This window comes from Talpa occidentalis, unplaced genomic scaffold, assembly GCF_014898055.3.
Source record: "Talpa occidentalis isolate TD23 unplaced genomic scaffold, MPIMG_talOcc4v2.1 talOcc4.6, whole genome shotgun sequence".
NCBI lineage: Eukaryota > Metazoa > Chordata > Mammalia > Eulipotyphla > Talpidae > Talpa > Talpa occidentalis.
The window spans coordinates 90,545,101-90,569,175 of NW_023604972.1; the positions used below are offsets into that span (position 1 = coordinate 90,545,101).

The 24,075-nt window shown below is 37.3% G+C and overlaps 1 protein-coding gene across 4 annotated transcripts in view; it reads right to left on the reverse strand.

Moving 5' to 3' along the window:
* Window positions 1–21,784, reverse strand: part of FAM169A (family with sequence similarity 169 member A) — a 42,059-nt gene extending 20,275 nt beyond the window's left edge. The window contains exons 1-6 of one of the 4 annotated variants that reach the window (XM_037529714.2): window positions 21,187–21,269; window positions 10,406–10,501; window positions 7,861–7,995; window positions 6,696–6,795; window positions 6,312–6,397; window positions 4,144–4,315 (exon numbers count right to left, since the gene is read on the reverse strand). In XM_037529714.2, the coding sequence (XP_037385611.1) occupies window positions 4,144–4,315; window positions 6,312–6,397; window positions 6,696–6,795; window positions 7,861–7,992 (490 nt within the window). In that variant the 5' untranslated portion in view covers window positions 7,993–7,995; window positions 10,406–10,501; window positions 21,187–21,269. Of the gene's footprint in view, window positions 1–4,143; window positions 4,316–6,311; window positions 6,398–6,695; window positions 6,796–7,860; window positions 7,996–10,405; window positions 10,502–20,646; window positions 20,821–21,186; window positions 21,270–21,678 lie in introns of those variants that run through there. The other 3 variants (XM_037529715.2, XM_037529713.2, XM_037529712.2) reach the window with 3 other exon arrangements.
* Between the last annotated feature and the right edge of the window lie 2,291 nt (window positions 21,785–24,075).

Genomic DNA, 24,075 nt, shown 5'->3' on the forward strand with positions numbered 1-24,075 from the left:
CGCCACCGGGGAGGCCCTGTTAATCCACATTTTTATCAGTTTATCATTCCTTAAAGTAATCTTAAAACAGAAATTTGAATTTGAATTTCTGTGTATAGGAAGTCAATTATCACTCCAAAAAGGAAGATCAAAGAGACAGCTCTCAGCTGATTACCCAATGAAGAAAGGAAATAATGCTTCCATTATATATTCTTTCAAATGGAGATTACAAAAGACAAAAATATGTCCACCAGTATTGAGCATAATCCCTTCAGTGGTGTCATCTGATTTATAGCAGTTGTTGATTAGACTTTGCTTCCCTTATTTGGCTCCTGATTGTCCTTCCCCTTTTCCAAAGCATGGGTCTTCAACTTGGATCATGGTGGCTCACAATTGAAGGCCAATAATGATGAACAGTTCCAAAACAGCAGCTAATGACAGTGTCCTTGATTTTGCTGTATCTTTCAGTACGTCTACACTACAATGTGATATCTGATTTATACAAACATACATCTTTCTTATTTCTTGACATAAGGCAAATAGTTACAAAACTTCCACTGAATAAATGATTGGATTTCTTTTTTTAATTTTCTGTAACTATGAGCCTTTCCCCCTGGTAGTCTTCTATGTAGCATAGTCCTTTAACAAATAACCTAAGCAGTAAACTCCTGTAAGGATTCATAAAGTACAAGTTTTGTGGTAGATATTGATTAGACTCCGGGAATAGTTCCACTTTTTTAAATGTTTGCTTTTTGTTTTGAATTAAAGTTTTACATGTACTTAGAGCAGAAGAATTCCATTAAATGTGCTGGGGCAAAAAGGCAGGATCCACACACACCAGCACACATACTTCCCAGAACAAACCACTATGAACTTGTGTAAGCAACCTTTCTCATACTTATTGCCAATCTAAGTAACTTAACTTACTACTTCTTGATTTTTTCTACTGTATGCATAATCAACTGAGCTCCCGGTATTGAAGATGAGAATTTACTTCTTATATACATTCACACATCCCAATTCCAATTTTACTATAAACATACTTACTGTGCATGCCTCATCCCATTACCCCCATATAGTAATTTGTAATTTTGATTAGATCTATTTTCAGTATTTATAGCATGTATGTGCATTTATTTTATGCACACACACAAACACACACATATTGTTAACAACTGAGCCATACAGAATATCATGATTGTTTTTCTTTACCTGTACTTTTTTTATTTACCTTAAAGATTTATCACTAATTTATTTCTAACTTATCCCAAGCCTACACAACCGTGCAAATCGTTTGATAAGTTCAAACACAACAGGTATTCTTGAACCAATGTCCAAGAACTTTCTCATCTGCTTCAATCTAGATCAATCCCAGAAAAGTATTGTCCAAAAAGAACTTTCTACAATAACTGATATTCTATATTGTTTAATATTGTAGTCACTAGCCCTATGGCTACTGAAAACTTACACAAAGCATGGCTAGTGATTGAGAAACTGAGTTTTAAATTTAATTAATTTTCACTTAAATAGTCACATAAAGCCAGATGTTACCAAGCTCAACAGAGCAACTTCTGAACTAGATTTTGGGATCTTGTTAGTTTCCTGATCAGATATCTTTCTTTCTTGTTTTTATTCCCCCCCCCCCACCCATATTGTAGTAGAACATAACTCTACTAGCTTCATGGAAAAGGATATGTGAGAGGTATATCTTTTGGAAACTGAACATGTAGAAATTTCCTTCTTTTACTCTAGTCATTGATAATTTGGGCTTAGAATTAAATTGAAAGTCAATCCCCTCAATTTCTTAAAGATATTGTTCTACTTCCAAAGGTAACTGCTGATGCTGAGATACCTAACTATTTTGATTCTTGATTCTTTTTATGATTCCTCCTCTCACTCTCTGGAGGCTGACAAAGCCTCTTCTCTTTCCCATATTGTTCTGAAATTTCACAATAATATATTTCAGCATGGGTCTACTTAAATTTATTGTGATGGATGCTTGTTGTATTGTAGTTTTAATCAGTAATGCACATTTGGTTTGAAACCATGAATGAATATTAGAATAAGACAAGGTTCAGCATTAATTCTACTCCAATTTTTTATTTTTACAGGTAGAAGCACTTAATCATGGAAAGGACAAAAAAAATAAAAATCTTGACAGTGAAGTCACTTAATTCTGTGAGCTCCCTTAGAGTTACCTGCCAGATATCACACAATGAACACACAATGAACTTTTTAAAACACTATTTTAATACCCTGGCATATACCTAACACACAAAGAGTCCCTCATAGTGATCTCTTTATTTTAGGAAAAACAAAACTTACATAGTTTCTAGAATTTTATTGTACTTCAATAGCATTTAACTTCATATATCAAAGACATATTTTCATGTTCAAATATACTGATTCACTAATTAAACATCACACACGATAAATAATTTCATAATGCTTTTTGTTAATAAATATTTCTGTTTCCTAGATAGTGGTACAGTTTTTCTCCCTGAATGTATATTAGGGACAGGTCTATTTGAAAGGTTTTAATATTTGTTTTCAATACCTTTCCAAAATATTGTATGTTTAGATTTTATTTGTAGAAAAAAATACGTCCAGACTGAATTAAAAGGTCAGTGATTCAAAGGCAAGTAAAGCACACCGAATTCTGTTCCTGGTAGATGAAAACCAGGGCTTAAAGCATGGAGTAAATAAACAGTAGGCATGTAAGGCAGTTAAAGAAGTATGGAAAAATGCTAAAAGTGGTAGATGAATAACCTTTGGAAGCCCAAGGATATAAAACTACAACTGCTGGAACAAGCCAAAACAGAGGCTAGGTCCCAGAGGAGAGGAGGAGCATCCAGTGCACATGGAAAGGAACAGGAGCACAGTCCTCAAATAAAATATTGATGAAATACTAAAGGGGTAATGCTATTCCCTCTAACTGTGTGTCTTTCATCCAAAGCAAGCTCTAACTAAACAAGTATATATTAATATGAGCTCCAAATGTCTGTGAGCTGGTTTCAGGTAGGAAACTCCCCTTGAGACAGTATGGGAAGCAAAAAGTCTGTGATTCCCAGGAATTCTTGCATAAAATAAAGCATAAAGCAATTAAATCACACCCCAGCCCCTAATTTATTAAAAAACGAGAAAGTGCTGCCTTATATACAATGCAACACTAAGCTTCCATTTAATAAACATTATTTTTCTGCCCCATATAACAGTGTCTTTCTGGAGTAATATAATTTACTGGTTCTATTTCAAATTTACACAAGAATAAAATGCATATTAAAGGAAAACTAAAGTATTTACTAACCAGCAAAAACAATTTAAACTATAGATCACTGTGTTTTATTCTTAAAAAAAGACTTTTTTTTACTATATGTATTCTCATCAAAAAATGTGTACTAATTATGTGAATAAGGTATATGCCACTAGTGATCTTTAAATCAGCAATGAAGCTGGTATGATCTTAAGACTGGATCTGACCAGAGGAGCTAAGTTTGGACAGTAGTGGTATTTTCTGTGAAAGGTTTTTGGTAAACGTACACAACAAGGCCTATTTTGTGATTTGATAAATGTAAGGTGTGGGATATATGTGCACACAGAGTAAGTAGGTTAGATCTTACTGGTCATTCAATAACTCTAGGGAGCTGAATGAACAAGAAAAGAGGTAAAGCAAGATGAAACTGCACTAGTACTTTAGGGATAGGGTATAGTTGGGTCTTAGGATTGGGAATCCAAACTTTAGAAGATTTACAATTTAAAGAGGTTTGGATTCTCTAAATAGTTTTTCATAATAACTAGTACATTTACCTTAAATATGTTAGGCTGAATCAACTGCATTTAAGAGAAAAAAGACTATGCATTTGGTCCATAGGTACACAGTGGTTTTAAAAGGAACCAGCAATAGTGATAATAGCAGGAATCAAAACAAACCACCACCTTCAAATAATGAGGAGGAAGTGGGATGACTCTTTCTCCACAAATGTTAAGAAATCTTCCTAACAATCTTCACTTACAGAGAAAGGCAGAATCAAAGTATTCCCAAAATACTCAGTAGAATCACCTCAGTTGCACTCTAGAGATTAATTTAAAAGGGATATTGATACAGTTGGGGTCTAAAAAGAAGGTTTTGATAAAATATAGTTTAAATAACTTTTAAAGACTCACCTGTAGGCTTAACAGAATAAAACCCAATGGCCTCTCCTTTCTTCCACAGTATCTTAGCATAATCAGTACTGCTATGACACAGGAATGGGATCTCATTTCTCTCCATTTCCTGTTTTCTATAAATAATTCGATTGAGAACATACAGAACCACTCTTTCCCCAAGAGTTCTCACCTACAAAAAGAGTCAAACACCAAGCACAACAGTTATAACATGCATCAATTCAGAGATGCTATTTACCGTGCTCCCTGATTTAACCATTCATAGCACTGTGAATACAGTCAAAACAATTTGTAAAACATGTGATCATCACAGAGATGAGACTAGACATTCATACCAATAACAACCCATTTCTATAGAAATATTACGCATATTTTCCTCTCAGCAAAATTCTTTAATACTCCTCTTTAATACTCAGTGTTTTCTTTCAGCATCCAGCTTCCCAGATCCTAAATCACCCACTGTAATTGTTGTCCCTATCATCTCTACTACTCCAACTGTTTCTTACCCATTCCAGTCTCTACATAAAAAAAGAAGAAAATGACAAAGAAGAAGAAAAAGAAGAAGAGGGGAGGGGGGAAGCGTGTGCTGTGCCCTGAAGACTTTAAGAACAGTTACTTCATTTGATGACTAAAGCCATAATTACGCTCTTGGGAAAGAAATCAGTCTCATCTTTTCCAAGTAAACTGTTTACTTAATAGCCACGTCTTTGTTGTTCAACCCCCTCATCTGCCAGACCAGATAAGAGATGACAGGGACACAAGAAAGTCCAGCGAAAACACAGTTGGGACAATCACAGAATGGAAGCCAAGCCACACTTCCTACATACAAGGCTTCCTACATGCACTTCCTACATGGTCACGGGAGCCCCCTCACCAATTCTCTGTCATCAAACAATTACGGTTTTCTCCACAGACATCTTTCATTGCTTTTTTTTTTTTTTTTTAAAGAGGTTTGCCCATAAAGTCTATTCCCCAACGCCTCCTTAAAGAAAACAATTTGCCCTCTAATAGGTGAATGGAGAGAAAATGCATTAACCATTCACACACTACTCTCAAAAACATCCCTGATAGGGGATCTCCAATAACAAACAATACATGAAAAGACAAAGATCACTACCTTATGAGACAACCCATTCTGAACAGCATGATATTCTCCCTGAGTTGAAATCTATTTCTCAAAGACTATACTTTGACATTCTGGAACTGCACAGCCTACAAATATTTTAAGACACCCAGGATGTTCCCCTAAATTTTATACCAAAGCTAAACACAAGAACAACTGAAGGAAAAGACTAATCTAACTGAGTTTGGGGAATTCCTGCCATTCCAGTCCTTCCCTTAAAATTGCTCTAGATTCCAAACATCACTTTTCATGTTGGGCATGCAAGATGGTACAGCTCCAACATGGAAGGTAATGCTAAAACAATGGGGCTTTTCTGTATAAACTTTAAGGATTTTATGAGCTTTTCTGCTTACTTTTACTTCTAATTAAAGCTCAATCTTTTTCATTTCTTAGTTTGGTGATCATGGTATATATGTGCAGTTAATTACTTGAAACTTTGGGTACTACTTTAACGCTTATCCCTATTTATTTTCATCATGTTAGGGCCTTCTCTTTGGTTCTTAATCTGCTTGTCACAGATTAGTTTACCCATTCAGCTCTGGGTCATGCAGCACTGATAAGCATGGCCATCTGTATCTTCCTCTAACTAACAATAAGTGGAGAGAGGAGACAGAAAAAAAGACATTTGCAGTACGCTACAGAGGACCTCTTTTCCACGCCACTGTTTAAAAGACTGTATCGACCATCCAAGTTCCCACTGATAGGCAAATTTCCAGGTGAGTCTCTCCTAGAGACAAAAGAAGCTAAGAAATCACACAGGCAGAACCAGATTTTTCTCTAACCAATAAGAAAATCAGAAGCTGAAGCTGATGTGGGTAACTACAGATCAACTAATCCATGTGTATTCATTCTTCTCACCCAGTTCTCAGGTACTTACAGAATCACATAAAATTGAGGAAATCCAACCTGAGTGCCAATTTCACCGTTAAAAATAAAATCTTAAAGGTTATACCAAAATGGGAAAAAGATGAATAACTTCAAAACTATCACTGATTATAGGAAACAGCCTCACAAGAAACACTTCAAAATTACAGGATATTGTTACCTGCTTAAGCCCTTCTCTAGAAGGGACAGATGTTTTCACAATATCATCAATAGCCCACCACTGATCAGCAAGGTAAAGTGCCACAGCTAAAATAGAATAAATGATTGTTAACATTTAAGTGTTCAAATTAAACGTTACTATTTGGCAAGGCTTACACAGATATCCTTAAACATACTCATACTTCATAATACAATGAGGGATCCCATTCATACCATTTTTATTTTATTTTATTTCACCCATTTAACTATAGGCAACTGAAAATTATAATTTCCTAAATTTACAGTTTAAAATAAGTTTTTTCCCCTCTAATTCCTTCATTTTAATAATTTTTTAATTGTTTGGAGGAAAGTCCCTGGATTTGCAAAGATTAAACAAAAAAGAGACCTGTGAGTGAGTCTTCAGGTGCAAAAAGAGCAAGGATTTTCTGGGTCTGATCACCACCATAAAGAGGTACAAAGCCTACATTTGACAGGCTAATAGGAATCTGAAATGACAATTGATTAAAGGTTAATGAATAGTCTTATTTTAAAAATACAGGACAAAAACACTACACTTTACCAAAATGATAAACTTTTTCCTATATATTAGTAATGTTAATCATATAACTCATTTCAAATAAGTATTTTTAGTCTCTTTTTAAAAAATAGCAAATCAGACTTCCCTTTTGGGGAAATTTTATTATTTTGTGGGAAAAAGTGAAATTTATTTCAATAAATATTACTGTGTTCTACCCACACATTTAAATAAAAACAAAAGCATGATGTGGTCTATAAAATCATTAAAAAACAACTATAACCTAGCATCTATTATTTGGACTACTTAAGGGGGAAAGTCCCATTTTCTACTAGAAGATTCCAGATAGGTAAATTTACTGCTCCAGTGAGATTCATGCAATTGTCTTTCTTAATCCAACACTGTTTCTTCATTTACAGACAATACTATCATTCAGAGAATTATAAATACTGATGCTAGAGAAGATTTTTAAAAATCCTTTAAATCAATATAATATTCCAGAGAAAAAATCTGAGGCTGAGAATTAGAAAATCTGCCTACCATCAAGCTCACAGTGGAATTCAATGATGCCAAGTCAAATGATCTTTCTAACACAACATATCACAGCTTACTGATTAGACAGTTATACTTCAATGTTTTAAAAAAAGATTCATGACACCAAAGCGTAATTTAGTGTCTTGCTGATTTTTTTTATTAAAAAAATTTCTAAAACCACAAATTTCAAATCCAAAGTAATTTAATTGAGTTAGCTCAAATATGATAACCAGTCTTAGTGAAACTGGTAAACTATTTGCATGATGTCATTTTAAAAGCACACACAATTAACAAATAATAACCTGTACTTTGTCATTCTAAAAATTAATAATGTTGCTATACTAACCAAGCAATATTTATCTTTACTCCTATCTTCTGATAAAAATTTCAAAAGCCACTAGTTAACATTTCCTTTAAATGATTTTTAAAAAGTAAAAGGATACTGATTTCATATACAGACTACACTGAAAAGACTGTTAAAAATCACTGTAGAATGCCTTACCGTAACATTGAGAAGAGAAAAACACTCCGGATTTTCAGGGTCCCCACACCTAAGATCTGACATGTAATCTTCAGCAGAACTTTCCAGTTCCTCATGGCTGCAATTATCCAGCATATCCACAGGGAATGCCATCCTCTTTAATAAACAACATGGGAAAAAGTTTCAGAACATGAAATGCTTACTCATAAAGAAAAAGCTTTATTTGTAAGGAGACTTCTTTTTCACTACGCCAAGACAGACTACAAGCTGAAGCTGCTCAAAAAGAAAACTTTTAAACATTACTCCTTTGTATTAGAACACTGAAATTAGACTTAATGGGTTACTCCTTAAATAATAAGAATAAAACATACTCATAAAGGTGTAGATGTACATATTGACACATAAACGCACATATAAATAGATCCACATACACTCATCAACATGAAAGTCTCTGTAAAAGAACACAAGGAAACTTTCTGGAGCTATAGAAATACTGCACAACTGGACTGTGGTAATGGCTGCACCACTTTATAAATTTGCTAAAAGAAATGGAATTGTACAGCTGAAATGAGTGGGTTCTAAGGCATGAAATTATTTTCTTTCTCTCTCTCTTTCTCTCTCTCTCACACTCACACACAAAAGTTAGCAACTTAATGGGGAAAAAAGAAAGAATTTCCCATTAAGTCAAGCAAAGTAAGGACTCTAGGACTATATAACATCATGTAATACAAATGCAAATAGACAACAGAAAACAATGAGATGTGTAGGGATGGGTGCAGGTGTGAGGGTTGGTGGGACAGGAGACAATCTCTACCTCAATTTACAAATAATATATTTAATTAAAAACCAAAAAAAATGGAAAATTGATTCCAAACAGTAAGAAAATGTAGTGAAATAGGATGTGAAATTATATAGAAAAACCAAGTCCTCATATATACAGCCATTTAACCAGTAAGAAGTAATGAATGGGGAGAAATATAAAAACAGAAAAGACAACCCCATTTACCAAAAAAATGAATGGACTTAAATTTAACAACAATAGATAGTACAAGACCTACATAAGGAAACTATGAAACATTCCTAAAAGCAGCAAAGTAGGCAAGGATGACAAATCAAGTTCTTAGAAAGGAAGATTCAATATCCTAAAGTTAGCATTTTACCCTAAGATAAATGCAATACCAATGAAAATACCTTTAGGATTTTATTTTTTTCCAGAAGCAATACAAGTTGATTATAAAAGTTAATTATAAAATTTAAATAAGCAAGAATAGTGAGAAAAATCCCGAAAAGGCAGAACAATGATTGGAGAAAAATGCAAAGCCCTGTCAGATATTAAAGCATGTTATGAAACTCCTATTTATAAAACAATGTGATACAGGCATATGAACAGAAAGGACACTGGAACACAGAAATAAACCTTAAAGCCTATAAAAATATTTACGAAAGCAATACCATATGATTTCCAACAAACATTTAAAAAGGGAGGAAAACAATTTTTGAGAGATCAATTAGAAGCTTATATAAATAAAATGTTATAATTAGAAAAGGATCATAAATTAAAACACTAGCTCTATTGGGCCTCCCCTGGTGGCACAGGAGGTTGAGCACAGCACTGTGAAGCTGTCTGCAGCCTCTGCAGCACAGGTTTGATTCCCAGCCTGCCAGGGAGATTCCCACATGGCAGGGCAGACCACTCCTGTCTCGCCCACTGCCCCCCTCAGCAGTGTATTTCAGCATTATCTGCCTGTTCTGTTCCCTGCTCTGTCTCTGGTGAATCCTCTCACCCTCCCATGTGTCTGACCTGTATCCCGGTTCTTATATGTATGAATGAATAAATCTTTAAAAAAAAAAACAACACTGACATATAAAAAAAACACTAGCTCTATTGTAAAGGACTTTTTTTGTTAGCTTGAGCATGTTAGCATGTAGTTTGGGTTGTTAGTATGTTTCTATCATAAAGTGAGTAAGTAAAAACAAACTAAGGAAATATAATATTCTATAGTCAGATCCTGAATCAATATTAAAATTTTAGGTGAAACTAACAAAACAAAATAAATGATCAACAGTGGATGGAAGAAGTATAATTAGGACACCAGTTAAAGTGTTTTTTCCTCTCTTATAGATGTGATCCTAAGCTTTGTATCTAACAAAAACATTGAGACATTTAATATATCACATAATATACCACATTTAATATACCACATCACTGACTACATGAAGTTCAGGAAGGATTAATATCACCATATTCCTATCTACCCGGTAGGTAAAAATCATACAGTAACTGTCCTTTTATGTCTGACTTGACTTAGCATAAAGGTTTCAAGGTTCATCCATGCTGTGGCATGTATCAGAATCTCAACTCACTTTAGAAACACTGTATTCACCCTAAACTATAAAACCACCAATCAGATCATACATTTTTCTAATCGGTATTAAAATTTCTGTAATTTAATGTTTACCTGAATATTAACTAAAAGCATCTCCTAATTTCAGTACTATGTGAGCACACATAGTACAGTGAGGCATGATCATCACTATTTAGTACTTACAGTTCTACAGTACTTACATTACAGTAAAGACACTACTATACCACCTAGGTGACTGTGTGCAGTAAGACATAGCTACAGGTCAAGGCGGGGTGTAGCAGGCAAGCAGAATATGACTAAAATAAAGTAGAAACAGAAATTCATTATCTTTCATTTTTAAAAGTTCTTATATATTTAAATAGAAAAATAAACCTTTTAAATATTTAAATAAAAAAATAAACACTAATCTTATTTTATTTTCACTATTAATCTAAGATTATTTGTATATATGAGTATGTAAATATAAAAGGAAACAATCCTGGCTTTCTAAGGTTGGAGAATTTTAACAATCTGAAATTGGCATAAAGAGCATTTCTGAGGAAGAACTTCAGTTGGTTAGAACTCATGATTTCTAATAGAGTCTAAAAACTACTAGAGCTTCATGGTTTTTAATATAAAAAATCAGAAAATATTTTTTATAATTTCAAAGGTACACACACAAACACACCTCTTCTAAAATATTTCTGTGCTTATAAATCTACCCTTAAAACCGTAACTTTCATTATTAGTCTCTCTCAATGCTCAATTTTATTAGCTAAATAATCACCTACTAGAATTTAAAAGAAGATGGAAAAAAATAGAAGTTATTATAAGTCAATAAGGGCAGTAGGTAACATTTACTGAGAAGTGACCATTTATCAGACTTGAAAGGGGCTGTCACACTGAACATATGAGATACTTTGATCATTCCATTCTATAGATGAAGAAAGAGAGCTTCAGACATCAAAAAAGCTGACCAACACCATACACTCACAGGTCTAGACCCAGATGATCAAATATATTGTTCAAATATAATTATTTTATATAAAAATTCTTATAGTTTTACTCAATATGCAAAAATGTAATGTCATAGCATTTGCCAACTGTTTGAAATTCTTTAAAATATTGTAATTAATTAATTAAATATTCTATTCCCACATTATAACTGGAATTCTACTTAGGATCTTTGCTTCCTGAGTCAGCTCTGCCCTAACAAACTCTACACCAAAGGCAAGTTACTTACCCTCATTAGGCTTATGTGTTCTCTCTGATAATGTGATGCAATTGGACAGGTTAATCCTAAAGATCTTTTCACCTCTCCATGTTTATGACAGTTTATTTAAAAATAATTTTTTTGGGGTTAACTTAAGACTTTGTAAATTAACTAGCCATACAGTGGTTCTGCTACAATTTAGAGAGGCAAGATGATGGGTAAGGTTTCAGAGAGCAAAATAGGTTGCTGTGATAAATCACTTGCCTCTCTCTTTTTTTTGTTTTCAAGCTTCCATTCTATGTTACATAACTGCCAAAACGTCAGATTAAATTCTGTCAAATACTTCATGCTCTGCTCATGAGATAAACCAAAAGTCGTAACTAGATTCAACATGAATGAGAAAGTTTAATGTCACATACTGCACACTAACTCATAAAAAAATTTCGCAGAATGGACAGTGGAGTATAGAAAGTGTCCAAGTTAATTTATAAATTAAGCAAATGGTATGTATGCTCATTAACACTAGCCGACTTGTCTAAAGACATAATACTCAAACCTCTTACATAAGAGCTCTAAGTTGCCCATTAACTACTTTACATTCCTTTATTAATATTTCACCTCCTTGCCTAAAAAATCATGTAACTATTTGAAAGAATGAATTCCCTTAACAAGAAAATAGGAAAAAGAATTAGAAAACAAATCCCTATTACTGCGATTTTCTTCCCTATTTAATATCAGTTGTTGGATGTCAACTATATTCTTTATAAAGCGAACATATTTTGTAAGGGTAGTTCCTAAATGATTTGTAGAACCTTATACTTCATCGCTATTATTTGAGGGTTTTAGGGACTGGGGAAGATGGAAAAAAAGTATGGAAATTTTTCAGCTGAAAGAGTTCTCAGAGAAAAAGTAATTATCTCAATCAACCCAAGTCATGGTTTTACCTCTCCTGATTGTTTCCCCAACACAAAAATAGGTTAGGTATCCAAGGCAACGCAATCGGCAATGCTCTCAACCTTTTACACAAAAAGCCTGTTTCTGAACCTTATTATAATTCTTCCCTTGATTCTTCCCTTTTCTCCTTTCTCCCTAACATCATTTCCTTCCTCTAACCAACCTAGTGCCTGTACTACATCAGCTCAACTGATCACTTTATCTTACTTACCTTTTATTCTTTTATCCCTCCTGTCCCACGCAAGGCCATAAATCCTAGATTAATCCTTCCTCTCTCTTACAATAAGGTTTTGAGTATGACAAAAGTGAAACACTGAGCAAATGGCTACATCGCTCAAATCTCAGGTAGGCTCAACTGAGCTCAGCACTCCTTTTCTATCCTCTGGGAAAGGAAAAAGATTTAATTAGGTATGGGGGAGGACTGCCTGTAAGTATATGGGGTATTGGAGCAGGAAGTTAATGGGGTTCACACCTGTTGCCTCTTGTGATTTCAAATAATAATCACATAACCAACAATGGATTATTTGCCTCATTCTATTCAAAACACTTCATATGCATTCCCTGGTAAAGTTTTTATAACAACCCATGAAGTGAATATAATTATCTTTATTTGTCAGATGAGAAAACTAAGACACAAAGCAGATGAGCAACTCATTCAAGGGCATACTGTTCAGAACTAGTACGTGAATCCACGCAGTGTGGCTCTGATGCCATTTCTCTCTATCACAACCCAAGTATGAAAGCATAGATAGCATCTTGGGACAGACCCCTTGAATGGCTAAAGACTGTTTACATATATCAGAAGTCTTACAAATTCTCTAAGAATTTAATTCCCTATTTGTGTCCAGAAAAGTGGTCCTAGATAAAAAATCATTTGAACATCAAGTATACTTGGTACTTAGTATATTTTATAGTTTAAAAAACACATGGTACAGGATGTGTGTACATGGAAGGTTGTATAATTACTCAAGGGAGTGTGCTCTGGAGTCAATACCCAAGATTACCAGCTGCGTGACCACTGGCAAAATAAATTACTTGCACATAGTAATTAAGAGGAGATATAGAGGAGAGGGCTCTCTAGCTAAGGAAGGAATTACAATTAACTTGGAACATGTGTTAAAAATTTTACCTGTTTAAAAAAAAAAAAGAAGGAAAAAAAAAACTGTAACATGACCCACAAGAATTTAGATACTTGATACTAATACAATGGTTCTTTAAACTAAAATATAAGTGAATAAGTAGCATGAAAAAACAACTCCAAAAACAGGGAGGAAAAAAACAGAAAAAAACAAATGATAAAAAAAATCTAATTATTAACTTGCATGTAGCTTTTTAAAACAAGCTAATTTATGAAAAAATTTGCACATATTTATATATATGTACAGAAAATGATGTGGAAGAACACACACACACTGTATTGCTAATAGTAGTTATTCCTGGTGAAGGAGGAAGGAGGAGGGACTCCAAGGAGAAGACACTGGAGATTCAATACACAGCCCCCTAGCTCAATTGCTCACTTTGCTGTGGAGTGTCTCTTGCATGCATACAATAGGCAAAATTTAGTTTACATACTGCAATCCAACTCCAACGGAGACAGAATGTCACAGCACAAAATAGTGAATCGCCATACCCTGGATGGATGTTAAATCTCTTACCCTCTAAACACTGTGAACAGAATATAAACAGCTACTTACACTCCTCATATATATATGCAAAAGCTTAAGAATAAATAAGTAGGTGATATTTGAAAGAAACAGAGATGTGCTTATAACCGAAGCTTCCACTTGACCAACCACATATTGTACTGTCCTCCCATCTCCCCCAAATTTGCCTCCAAAATCTATCAGCAACTCCAGTACAGTGAGTTCTCACTGAACTTTATCTATAGGTTCTTGGAAACTGGGGCATTAAGCAAAATAACATAAATAAAACCGGGTTCTCAAATTTTTGTTCAAAGTCATTTTGTTCAAAGTCAGCCAGGATTTTTTTCTCATTTACATTTTAATAAAGATGTTGAACAAGCTGAGTGAGGACTGGCTATACTTCATAACTCAGATTACTTAACACTTCATACACTCAGAGAAGCAGTTTACCAAACTAAAGAAAGGCAAAACATTTAAATTAATACCGCATAAAACTCTGTCCTTCAACATTTGACAATTATTTCTTTAATTAGGTTTCTTTACCATAAAATAACAGAGGTCTGGCATTGTAAACTTCAAGAATCCAGGTTAATTCTAAAAATCAGCAATCCGAACAATATACCCATTGTTATAAGTATCTTTAAATTATCATAGATGTTTGTGTCATTTAGAACTATGAAGACTGATGCTTTCATTTTGAAGGAACTGACTAGACCAAAACAAAAGCAAAAATACAAAAAACTTGGTGCTTAATTTTGACACATATGGTTTATGAAACATTCTCCTGAGTCACAATCACTACCACCTCATACACCTATATTTTTAACATACAACTAAGAAATGTAACCAAGGGTTTCTACTACATGTACAGTATCACAACTACTTGGAAAAACAGCAGCTTCTGAACTACCAGTTAGCCATTCCTCTTCCCTTTCAAGCCACTGCAACTCCAGCCATGGCCCCATAGACCTGTTTTTGCAGCCCTCTTGCAAATTCAGGTGAATCTGTTTACCTAGATTAAGTAAATTTCTTTTTTCTACATCTCATTGGCAGCAGTCCCAGGAATAAAAAGAGAGAGAGTAGTAACCTTTTTATCTAGCTTCAATACATCTGGCTTATTTACTAAACAAATAAGTGAATGATCAAAAATTTGTACAGATAAACCACACACTGGTTTTAGGAGGAAGAGCAGCCACACAGTTAAGAATGGAAATTTCTCCTGCTAGATGAAAAGCAACAGATGGTTTTTCCATAATCAGAGAGAGGGTGAAGGTTTCTAAAAGGAAAGAACATACTAAATGGAAGCCAGAAAGCATGATGAGAATGACAGTCAGATTTACCAAGAAAGTTGTATATAAAGAGAAATAGTGACAAGAACACTAGAAAATTGAGAACAGGCTAAATACTACACTAAAGAGTTTGGACTTTATGTGGTACACAAGGAGGAGGCCATTTAAGGATCCTGTGCAACAGAATGATTCAAGTCCATGTTTCAAGACAACTTATCCTAGATTTGTGTGCAGGATGGATTAATTGGTAGAACTGAACAGCAACAAGTTGAGACTTTCATGATAAGTACCTTGGCACACAATTCTTTTAATAATTTTTTAAATATACATACTGGCAATGTGATTTATTTTTCTTCATCTGTCTATCCTACCAACCTCAGAACTCCAAGGAAACATAATTCTTTTTCAAACACACAAAAATTGGGGATGGGTTCAAAGACCTCTGATGTCAATTATAACTTAGTAACTTAGGTCTCTACACTTGATTACTTCAAGAAGTATAGGAAGGAATGCCTTCATTTACAAAGAGTGGTATCATTAAAAAATCATTTATAATCACTTTTTAAATTCAGAATGTTTTATGATGAAAACAGAATGACCAATATTTTTTTTACTTACCTTGCACCAAGCATTATGCTCACTGCTCTACACATATAATTTTGTTTATTTTCAAAATGACCCATGAGGCAGATATTCTTACACACATTCTCCAAATGAGCAGCCTCAGGTGTGGAGATATTAAGTAAGATGCCCAAGTTCACAGTAATGGGCAGAGTCAGGCTCTAAACCTAGGTAAGCTGTCTCCAGAAGGATTTAACCAGGTTCCCAGGTGGAAACAAAAAGGTCAGTATAACCCATGATGTATCTGTTTATACAATTATTACACAATACATCAACCATGTAACTCAGTCTTTCCTTAGGAATTAAATGTTTTTAAGCCTTGCAATATCCACTGTTCTCATCATGTTGGTCCATCTTCAGAATTTCTACATGGTTACTACACAATGAAAACAAAAACAATTGTTTTGAAGTTAGGTAAAGGGAAAACATAAAATCTAACAAACTGTCTACAAAATTATTTTCTTACTCCAAAATAGAGCTAAGGGGAAAAAAAGGGACTCACTAAACTACATTATAATTTTTATATTATCCATCACTGAGGGCAGAAACAAATAAGGCCTTGAGATTTAGATACTAGACTCAACAGAAACCCTGAGCAAGCTCTGTTTTGTTTAAGTTAAAGCAAAATAACCCCAGTACAGGACTTCAGGATTACAGTTATGACTGTCCAGATTCAGAGATGGAAAAGTATCCCTGACCACCTCCTGAGTGAGATAAGCATCTACAGGTTTTATTCCATTCTGACATCACACTTTAAGAAAAATCATACTGAAAAACTGGAATGCCTGCAATGGAGAACAACCAGGATTACAAAGGATCTGGAAACCATGGTACAACAGATGAGGATAGAAACTGGGAGAAATCAACAAGGGGAAGTCTTGTTGGGGAAGGTGGGTAATAAAACTACCCTTCAATATTTTTTAAGAGTCAATATGCAAATGAAAACTTAGTTATTCTATATACCTCTAAAGGGTAAAAGAAATGGGATTTTCCAACAATAAAATCTACCCTGGAATGATTAATACTGCATGAAACACAGCCCAGTCAAATGGCAAGAGAGCTGTTACAGTTGGTACATTTCAAAGGGGAAGAAGAAAGTTAGTCGGTACCTTCCAACTGAGAAGAAGAAATCGCTCTCTTCCCCATTGTAAGTACAGGCAGGAGAAATTCCTTATCTCATCCAAGTCAGTATCAGTTCCCAAAAGGAGAATCATGAGTACACAGACTTCAGATGAGTAGTCATTTTTATATGAAATTGTAAAGCCATATGAATCACTTTATAAAACTATGCCTGTTAGTTTTTTTAGCTACTATACAAAAGGTTAGGACCTCCAAACAAAATTTATTCAGAATAATCTCAATATTTTTTCATGGTTTGGAACATATTGATGACTATTAATCTTGAAATTAATTAAAAGTACTTCTAAGATATACATTTCCTGTAAAATAGCAAGACTTCTATCTAACATTCTGTTCTCTTTTTGCTACATTTAGCTGTATTTTCCACTCCTGAATATAAGTAATAGAAAAAAGACAAATTCTTACTATGGGATCCACAAAAGAAATCCACAAAAGGGAACTAATCATTAATATTTTAATCCACAATACTCCGATATATAGAAAATGCCACAAAGATGGGATCTATTTCTGTTTTGTACTCTAAACATACAATAGACATTCAATGCTTGTTGGATAAAAAATAAGCTAGCTTTAGTAAAGTAGCCTTAAACTAACATTTCACTGGAGCAGCTCGTAACTAAAATGATAGTCATTTAGGAAAAAAAAATGTGTGTGGTAAGTCACAGATTTTCTGGCCCAAAAAATAGATGGGCTGAATGAACAGAACCCTCGATGAAGTTGATAAACCTCAAGGTCTCATACACCAGCTCTAAAGCTCAATGAGTCTAGTAATTATTTTATGACTATTTGGTAAATTAATAGCTTTTTCTTGATACTTAAATCATCACACCTTTTCCTAATACAACGATGAATAATTTTGTTGTTGCTGCTTCATCTGTTAGAACAGTGAAATACCCCTATACCAAAGAGACACACCAAATTTAGAACTTTAATTTCAGGGTTAAATAATCAGAATCCTGTTGATATGTGAAGAGAAAATCCTCTTAAACACAACAATCACGCAATTCCTTTTTTCAATTTAGAATCATAAAATCAAGAAATGAGAAGAAACATGAAGGTTTTATTTAACTTCCTACCAACCAACAATCCTTTCAACAGAATCCATAACAGGTATTTTCTGACATCTACCTGCATATTCTCAATCTTCTTATATTCCAATTACCTTTAAAAACTAAATATTTTCTGTATTTTTTGGTAGTTGCCAGAACATAACACACATAAGACTTAAAAAGATCTAGGTGGGTAGCAGCTAATGTTGAAAAATACTTGAGATGTTTCTTTTCAATTCTCACTATTAGTAAAATAATGCTCAATATCTCAGCTACTACACTAAAGATAAAAAGCACACCAAGATCACTTCCAAACTTGGGTTAAATTAATATAATAGTGCCAATTTAGAGAATTCCCTGACATATGAATGAAAAGAATCAATGTAAAGATGCACAAATTGTGTTTGACTCAATGCTGAACATACTGAAAGGAACAAACTCAACCCCCACGGACTCCCAAAAAGGTCCAGTCTGGGCACTCTTATCCCCAGCAGGCAATCTCTCCTTGATTAAATCCCCCAAAACAAGACATCTCTTAAGGTCCCTCTCACCTCTGTAATTCTTCCCATAGAATTTATCATTAATGAAACATGACATTTCTGCTAGGGATGTTACATGATATGAAATCACTTGTTTCTAGAGAGAATGAAAAAGTCTACAACTAATTAGAAAAAAAGTTCAGGGTAATTTCATAAGACACTGAAATTTTATTCTTGAAAGCATGTTAAAAAGCATAACAGACCGGGCCTAACCGGTGGCGCAGTGGTTGAGCGCTGGGTTGCGAAGCTGCCTGCAGCCTCTGCAGCACCGGTTCAATCCCCGGTCGCAGGCGAGGGTCCCACATGGCGCGCAGACCTCGCCTGCCGTCTGCTGCTCCCCTCAGCAGTGTACTTCAGTCCTTCTGCCTGTTCTGCTCCCTGCTCTGGCTCTGGTGAATACTCTCACCCTCCCGCGCTTCTGACTGTACCCAGTGCTTGTATAAATAAATTGGCGCGCAACCTTTAAAAAAACCCAGTTTAAAAAAAAAAAAAAAAAGCATAACAGACCCACAATGGAGTCCCTTATGCTAAGCCCCCATTACCAGATCAAGACTTAAGAGTTTCAATTCTCCCAGGAATGGAATCTTAAGCCAATCAGGTATGGCCTAAGCACTAGTCAGTTAATTTGCCTGACAGACTCTGGCCATTCCCTAGAGGATAAGTAACTTGCAAACCACCCTGCTTATTTATTTATTTATTTGTTTGTTTATTTATTTTTGCCTAGTCTAACTTCCCTTGTTTTTGCTCCCCTCTGGCTCTAAGTCTTTCAGGTTATACAGCTCCTCAGAGCTCCTTTCTGTCTGCCAGACTGAATACTGTCTGATTTGAATTGATTTTTGTTCAAACAAACTTAAAATTTTAATACACTTCAGTTTATCCAACACATCTAATTATAAAATTTTGTTTTCTCCAAATAAGAGTTAAACCCTTTGATGTATATTGTGTATTTATTAGAGAAATAATGCCATTCATAATGATTTAAACATTATTTCCAAGGCCGCGCTAATTTGGAACTTCATAAAACCTAAAATCCACAAGCAAAAAAAGCATCTTCAGTTATCATCACTCATCAAGCAGGCCAATATTACTCACATAAGCCACTTCTTAGTTCACTAAACCAATGCTCATCATAAATTTAAAGAAAGGAGTCCTTCACTCTGACACCTACAAGCTTTCAGTGAAAGACTAATTTTTTAGCTTTGCAATGGAATCGTAACACCAACGGTCCCTCTCACCATCCTCATATCCTATCTCTCCTCTCATCCCCCAACAAAAAAAAGCCAATTTTTAAGAAAATCAATTTAAGCCCAGTCCATATTAGTAGCTAAAAACCTCTGCTCTTTTAAGAGGAAAACAAGATAGTTGGCAAAAAAAAAAATCTGTCCATCTTTTGTGGGAAAAAAAAAAATGCAAGCAAATATGGCACATCAAACCCAGATCCATTTTGATGAATTCCCTCCAGGACCCAAATGTGTGCATTATGCAACAGCCACCATTCCAGATTTTAATCCCCGTCTGTGATAAAATACAAATGATGAGCATAATCCACTAAGTAGAATTCGTATATTTACAAGGAGACAAATTAAAAACCAGAATACCAAATTTTCAGGAACCTTGAAAATGACAAACTGTGTGACAGTTTTGTGAGAATCACAATTAAAACTTTTCTTTAGGTAGTCTTTTAGCAACCTGCCCCTCCTACCCCAGTCCCTCAAAGATACAATGAGCATTTAAATTGGGATTTTGAAAGGATCTCCCAAAGAGGGAAGGGGGTCTGCATCAGGTGGTTATCTCAGCATCTACTCCTGATGAGAGAGCACACCACTTTCCAGAAGCTGAGCAGCCAGTGAGATCAATGCTCCGTCATTTCTCCCAAAGGACAATAATGGGGCTAAGTGTAATCCAAATCCCTGAGCCATACACAATCCAAGGTCTCACCCATGCATTTCCTGGGGCACAGGCCTCGGAAAGCTGCAAAATGGACAGCCACGAATTAGAACAAAATTGCAATAACCTGCATTCTAGAAGAGAATCCACACAATTCCCATTCCAAAAGTAGTGAAAGGTAAGGAGGCGGTCAGAGCATCTCCGGAGGCCACCTGCGTGGCTGGCCCCGAATCTAAACGCTGAAGTTCTCCGCCCCGGCAGCTCCGCTTTCCGCCGCACCACGGCAGCCGGGCGGCGGGGAGGCTCCAGGTGGGGAGGCCGGGCGGGGAGGGGGCTCAGCCGGCAGCTGCGACGGCGCCCGCGGCGAGCGAAGCAAGAAGGCGCATTCCCTTACACAAAATGGTGGCGCTGACGCCGAGGCCGGCGCACCTGGGGCCGCGCTACACGCCCCTCGGGGTCCCGGGGCCGCCGGCGGCGGCCGGACGCGCGCCCCGGGCCCTGGCGGCCGGCGTGGGCCTGCGCCGAGGCCGAGGCCGCCGGGCGAACGGCAGCGGCAGCCCGCGGAACCGGGCACGAGAGCGCGGGGCCGCCGCCGACGGGACGCCGGACTGGGCGAGGCCCCCGCAGCCCGACCCGCAGACCCGCCCGGCGCGAGCCGCGCACTCACCTCGGACGCGCCCCGCGAGCCGCCGGGGCCGGGAAGGAGGCGGAGCCGCGGAATGAATGGAGCCGGCGGCGGCTCTAGGGCGACCCCCGGCCGGTCCCGGGCCGCGAGGCTCGGCGCTCTCGGGGTGGGTGCGGCCGCCTCCCCTCGCCCCGGGCGCCCGGCTCCTCGTCGGCGGGTCGGCCGCAGCCCACCGTGCCCTCTGCCGGCGTGACGCACTCGCGCCGCAGCGCCTCCAGCCCTCGCCGCGCGCCGCGCCCGCGCCCACCGCGAATCCCCCCGCCCGCGCGGCCCTCCTCGGCGCCGGCGCCGCCCTGCCTCCCTCCGGGCCCGCCGACCGGCCGCCGCCGGCCAGGTGCGAGCTCGGCCTGCCGCGGGGCGCCCCTCGGGCCCCGCCTCGCCGCCGGCGCCCCCCCTTCTCCGCCCCGGCCGCGGGTACCCGGCTGAGCGCGTGCTGCCCCCCAGCTCGGGGCTGTGGCCCGGTATTAGAGTGACCTTGGCTTAGATATGAAAATAGGGGCGGGTGAGCTGCGCGGACTACGACGCTCAGTGGGGCTATTCCTTTAATGTCGGCATTCGCAGAATCCCGGCTGCACACCCCTGACGGAATCCTCCAGCCCTGGGCGGGCGCTCCGGGAATGTGCCCCCCGGAGGCCGCGGGACAGGGCTGCTCTGCGCCCTGAGGACCCAGGGCCTCCGCCCTGCCACCTCCCTCCTAAACCTCTGCCACCTAGGGGGTGGATGCAAGGGAAGAGGGGAGGCGAGCTCTCCTTTCACACACTGGACAAGCTCCAGAGCTGGAACTTCTTCCATCTTGAGATAATAAGGAATCACTAAATTCCTGCGTTGACCTTTTCTCTTTCAGAATCTAGCACACGCAAAGGAACAAACCCTGACCCCGAAGGAAGATGGGCTCCACCCTCCCTTCCTCTCCTTCCTCTTCCAACTCACTTCATCCGCCTGAGCGCCCCGGGATCCTGTTGCTAATTTCACTCCCAAGAAAGAAAGATAAACTCAAGTATTTAAAGCGTGGTAATTTTCTTGCGAATAATGTAACCATGGCTTAAATATTTTTAATAAATGCACTGAGGAAAAGTATTTAAGGACTTTTAAGACTTTATAAACAAGAGCTGTGACACTGTTTTCAGCTCATCCAGTAAATATGAAATTGCTTGTTTATTTCCTCAGAAATACTTAGCAATCACGATACCAACGTTTCGCGAATCTATTATGACCAGAGAGAGCAATAAATATTTCAAAGAACACTTGTTGAAATACATTTGACTTCTTTTTTAAAATCAAATAGCCTTTTCTGACTCCAAATCCTCATAAGAATTAACCTCACATCTGTTATTCTTAATTTGTAATATTTAGTTAGCATTACTCTTAAATGTTATACATCAAAAATTTGCCAGTTTTATGGTCCAACCACTATGGAAAGCTGTTAGGTGGCCCATCAAACTACTAAAAATGAGCTACCATATGACGCAGCAATTCCACTCCTACTAATCTACCCAAAAGACACAAAAACATTAATTCGAAAGTATAACTGCTCCCCTATATTTATTGCAGCACTATTTACAATAGGTAAGATATGGAAACAACCCAAATGCCCAAAAATGGAGGATTAGATCAAGAAGATGTGCTACATATACGCAATGGAATACTAATCAGGAATCAAAAAAGATAAATTCACGCCATTTGCAGCAACATGGATGGAGCTAGAAATGATTATGTTCAGTGAAATAAGCCACAAGGAAAAAGAAAAATATTGGATGGTTTCACTTAGGAGGAAGATAGGGGAACCAAATAAGGGATCAGGAAAAGAATAATAAATTTTAAAAAAATTAGCAGGCAACTATAAATAAGAGACATTCTGCAAGGGAGGGAGAGGGATCAAAACATGGGAGAGAAGAGCACAGGGACTATGGTGATGGTTCACGTGTGAATTGGTGGTAGGAATTTTATGGGGAACACAATGAAAAGAAAGCATACAAGCATGCATTGCACAAAAATGAACAATGATGTAAAATATATATATACATAAATTTTAAAAAATTACCAGTTTTAGTGGGGCTTAACAATGAAACCGATTTAATTAATAGAACAGGTATTTTGAATAGTTGGGTTCTAGCTGCAGCTAATCATGAATGAATGAATGAAATTATATAACTTGAATCTATATATTTCCAGTTGTATGTAAGTGGGAGTCCCAGAGTAATCCTAAATGGCCACTTTGGGGAAGATACTCTCTTTTTATTACCAGACCCTGCTAGTATTGAAACTTCTGGGCTTAGTGTAAAATTAGCCAGTGCAACTTGTTTATAACTGAAATACATGAGTGTGGTTGACTTTCAGCTATTTTTTTTTAGTAAGGGGTACTTAGGACTGGGTGCCCTGTCTCCCACATGTCTAGCTGTCTCTGGTAGGAGTCAGAACTATTCCCAACCAACTCTATAAGAGAGGCTCCAAAGACAACCACCTAGGCCACTAAACCCAACTTTTCCTGTGGCAAGGACCCCCGTCTGCTAAGAATTACCGAAGAAATGTTTCCTACCTACATGAGGATTGTCCCTGGGGGACACTCTGGCTTGATTCTCATTTCTCTACTTGCAATGTGATGCAGCTTTGAGTGTTTAAAAATAATCACCATTTACTTCCCTCTTTTGCTGAGATATATTAAATTTTGCAGTTCATTTACTCATACTGTAACAGGGTAGTCCCCAGGAAAGGGGGAGATTCCAGGTTTCCTGCTCCACCCAGGAGGAGGATGGAGCTGAGCAGGGAAAGAGGAAGCTGCAGAGGAGACTGAGGAAGGAAGGAAGCAGGATGAAGAGCCAGAAGGAGACCTGGAGGAGGCACATGGAGCAGGGAGACACATGAAGAAACAGC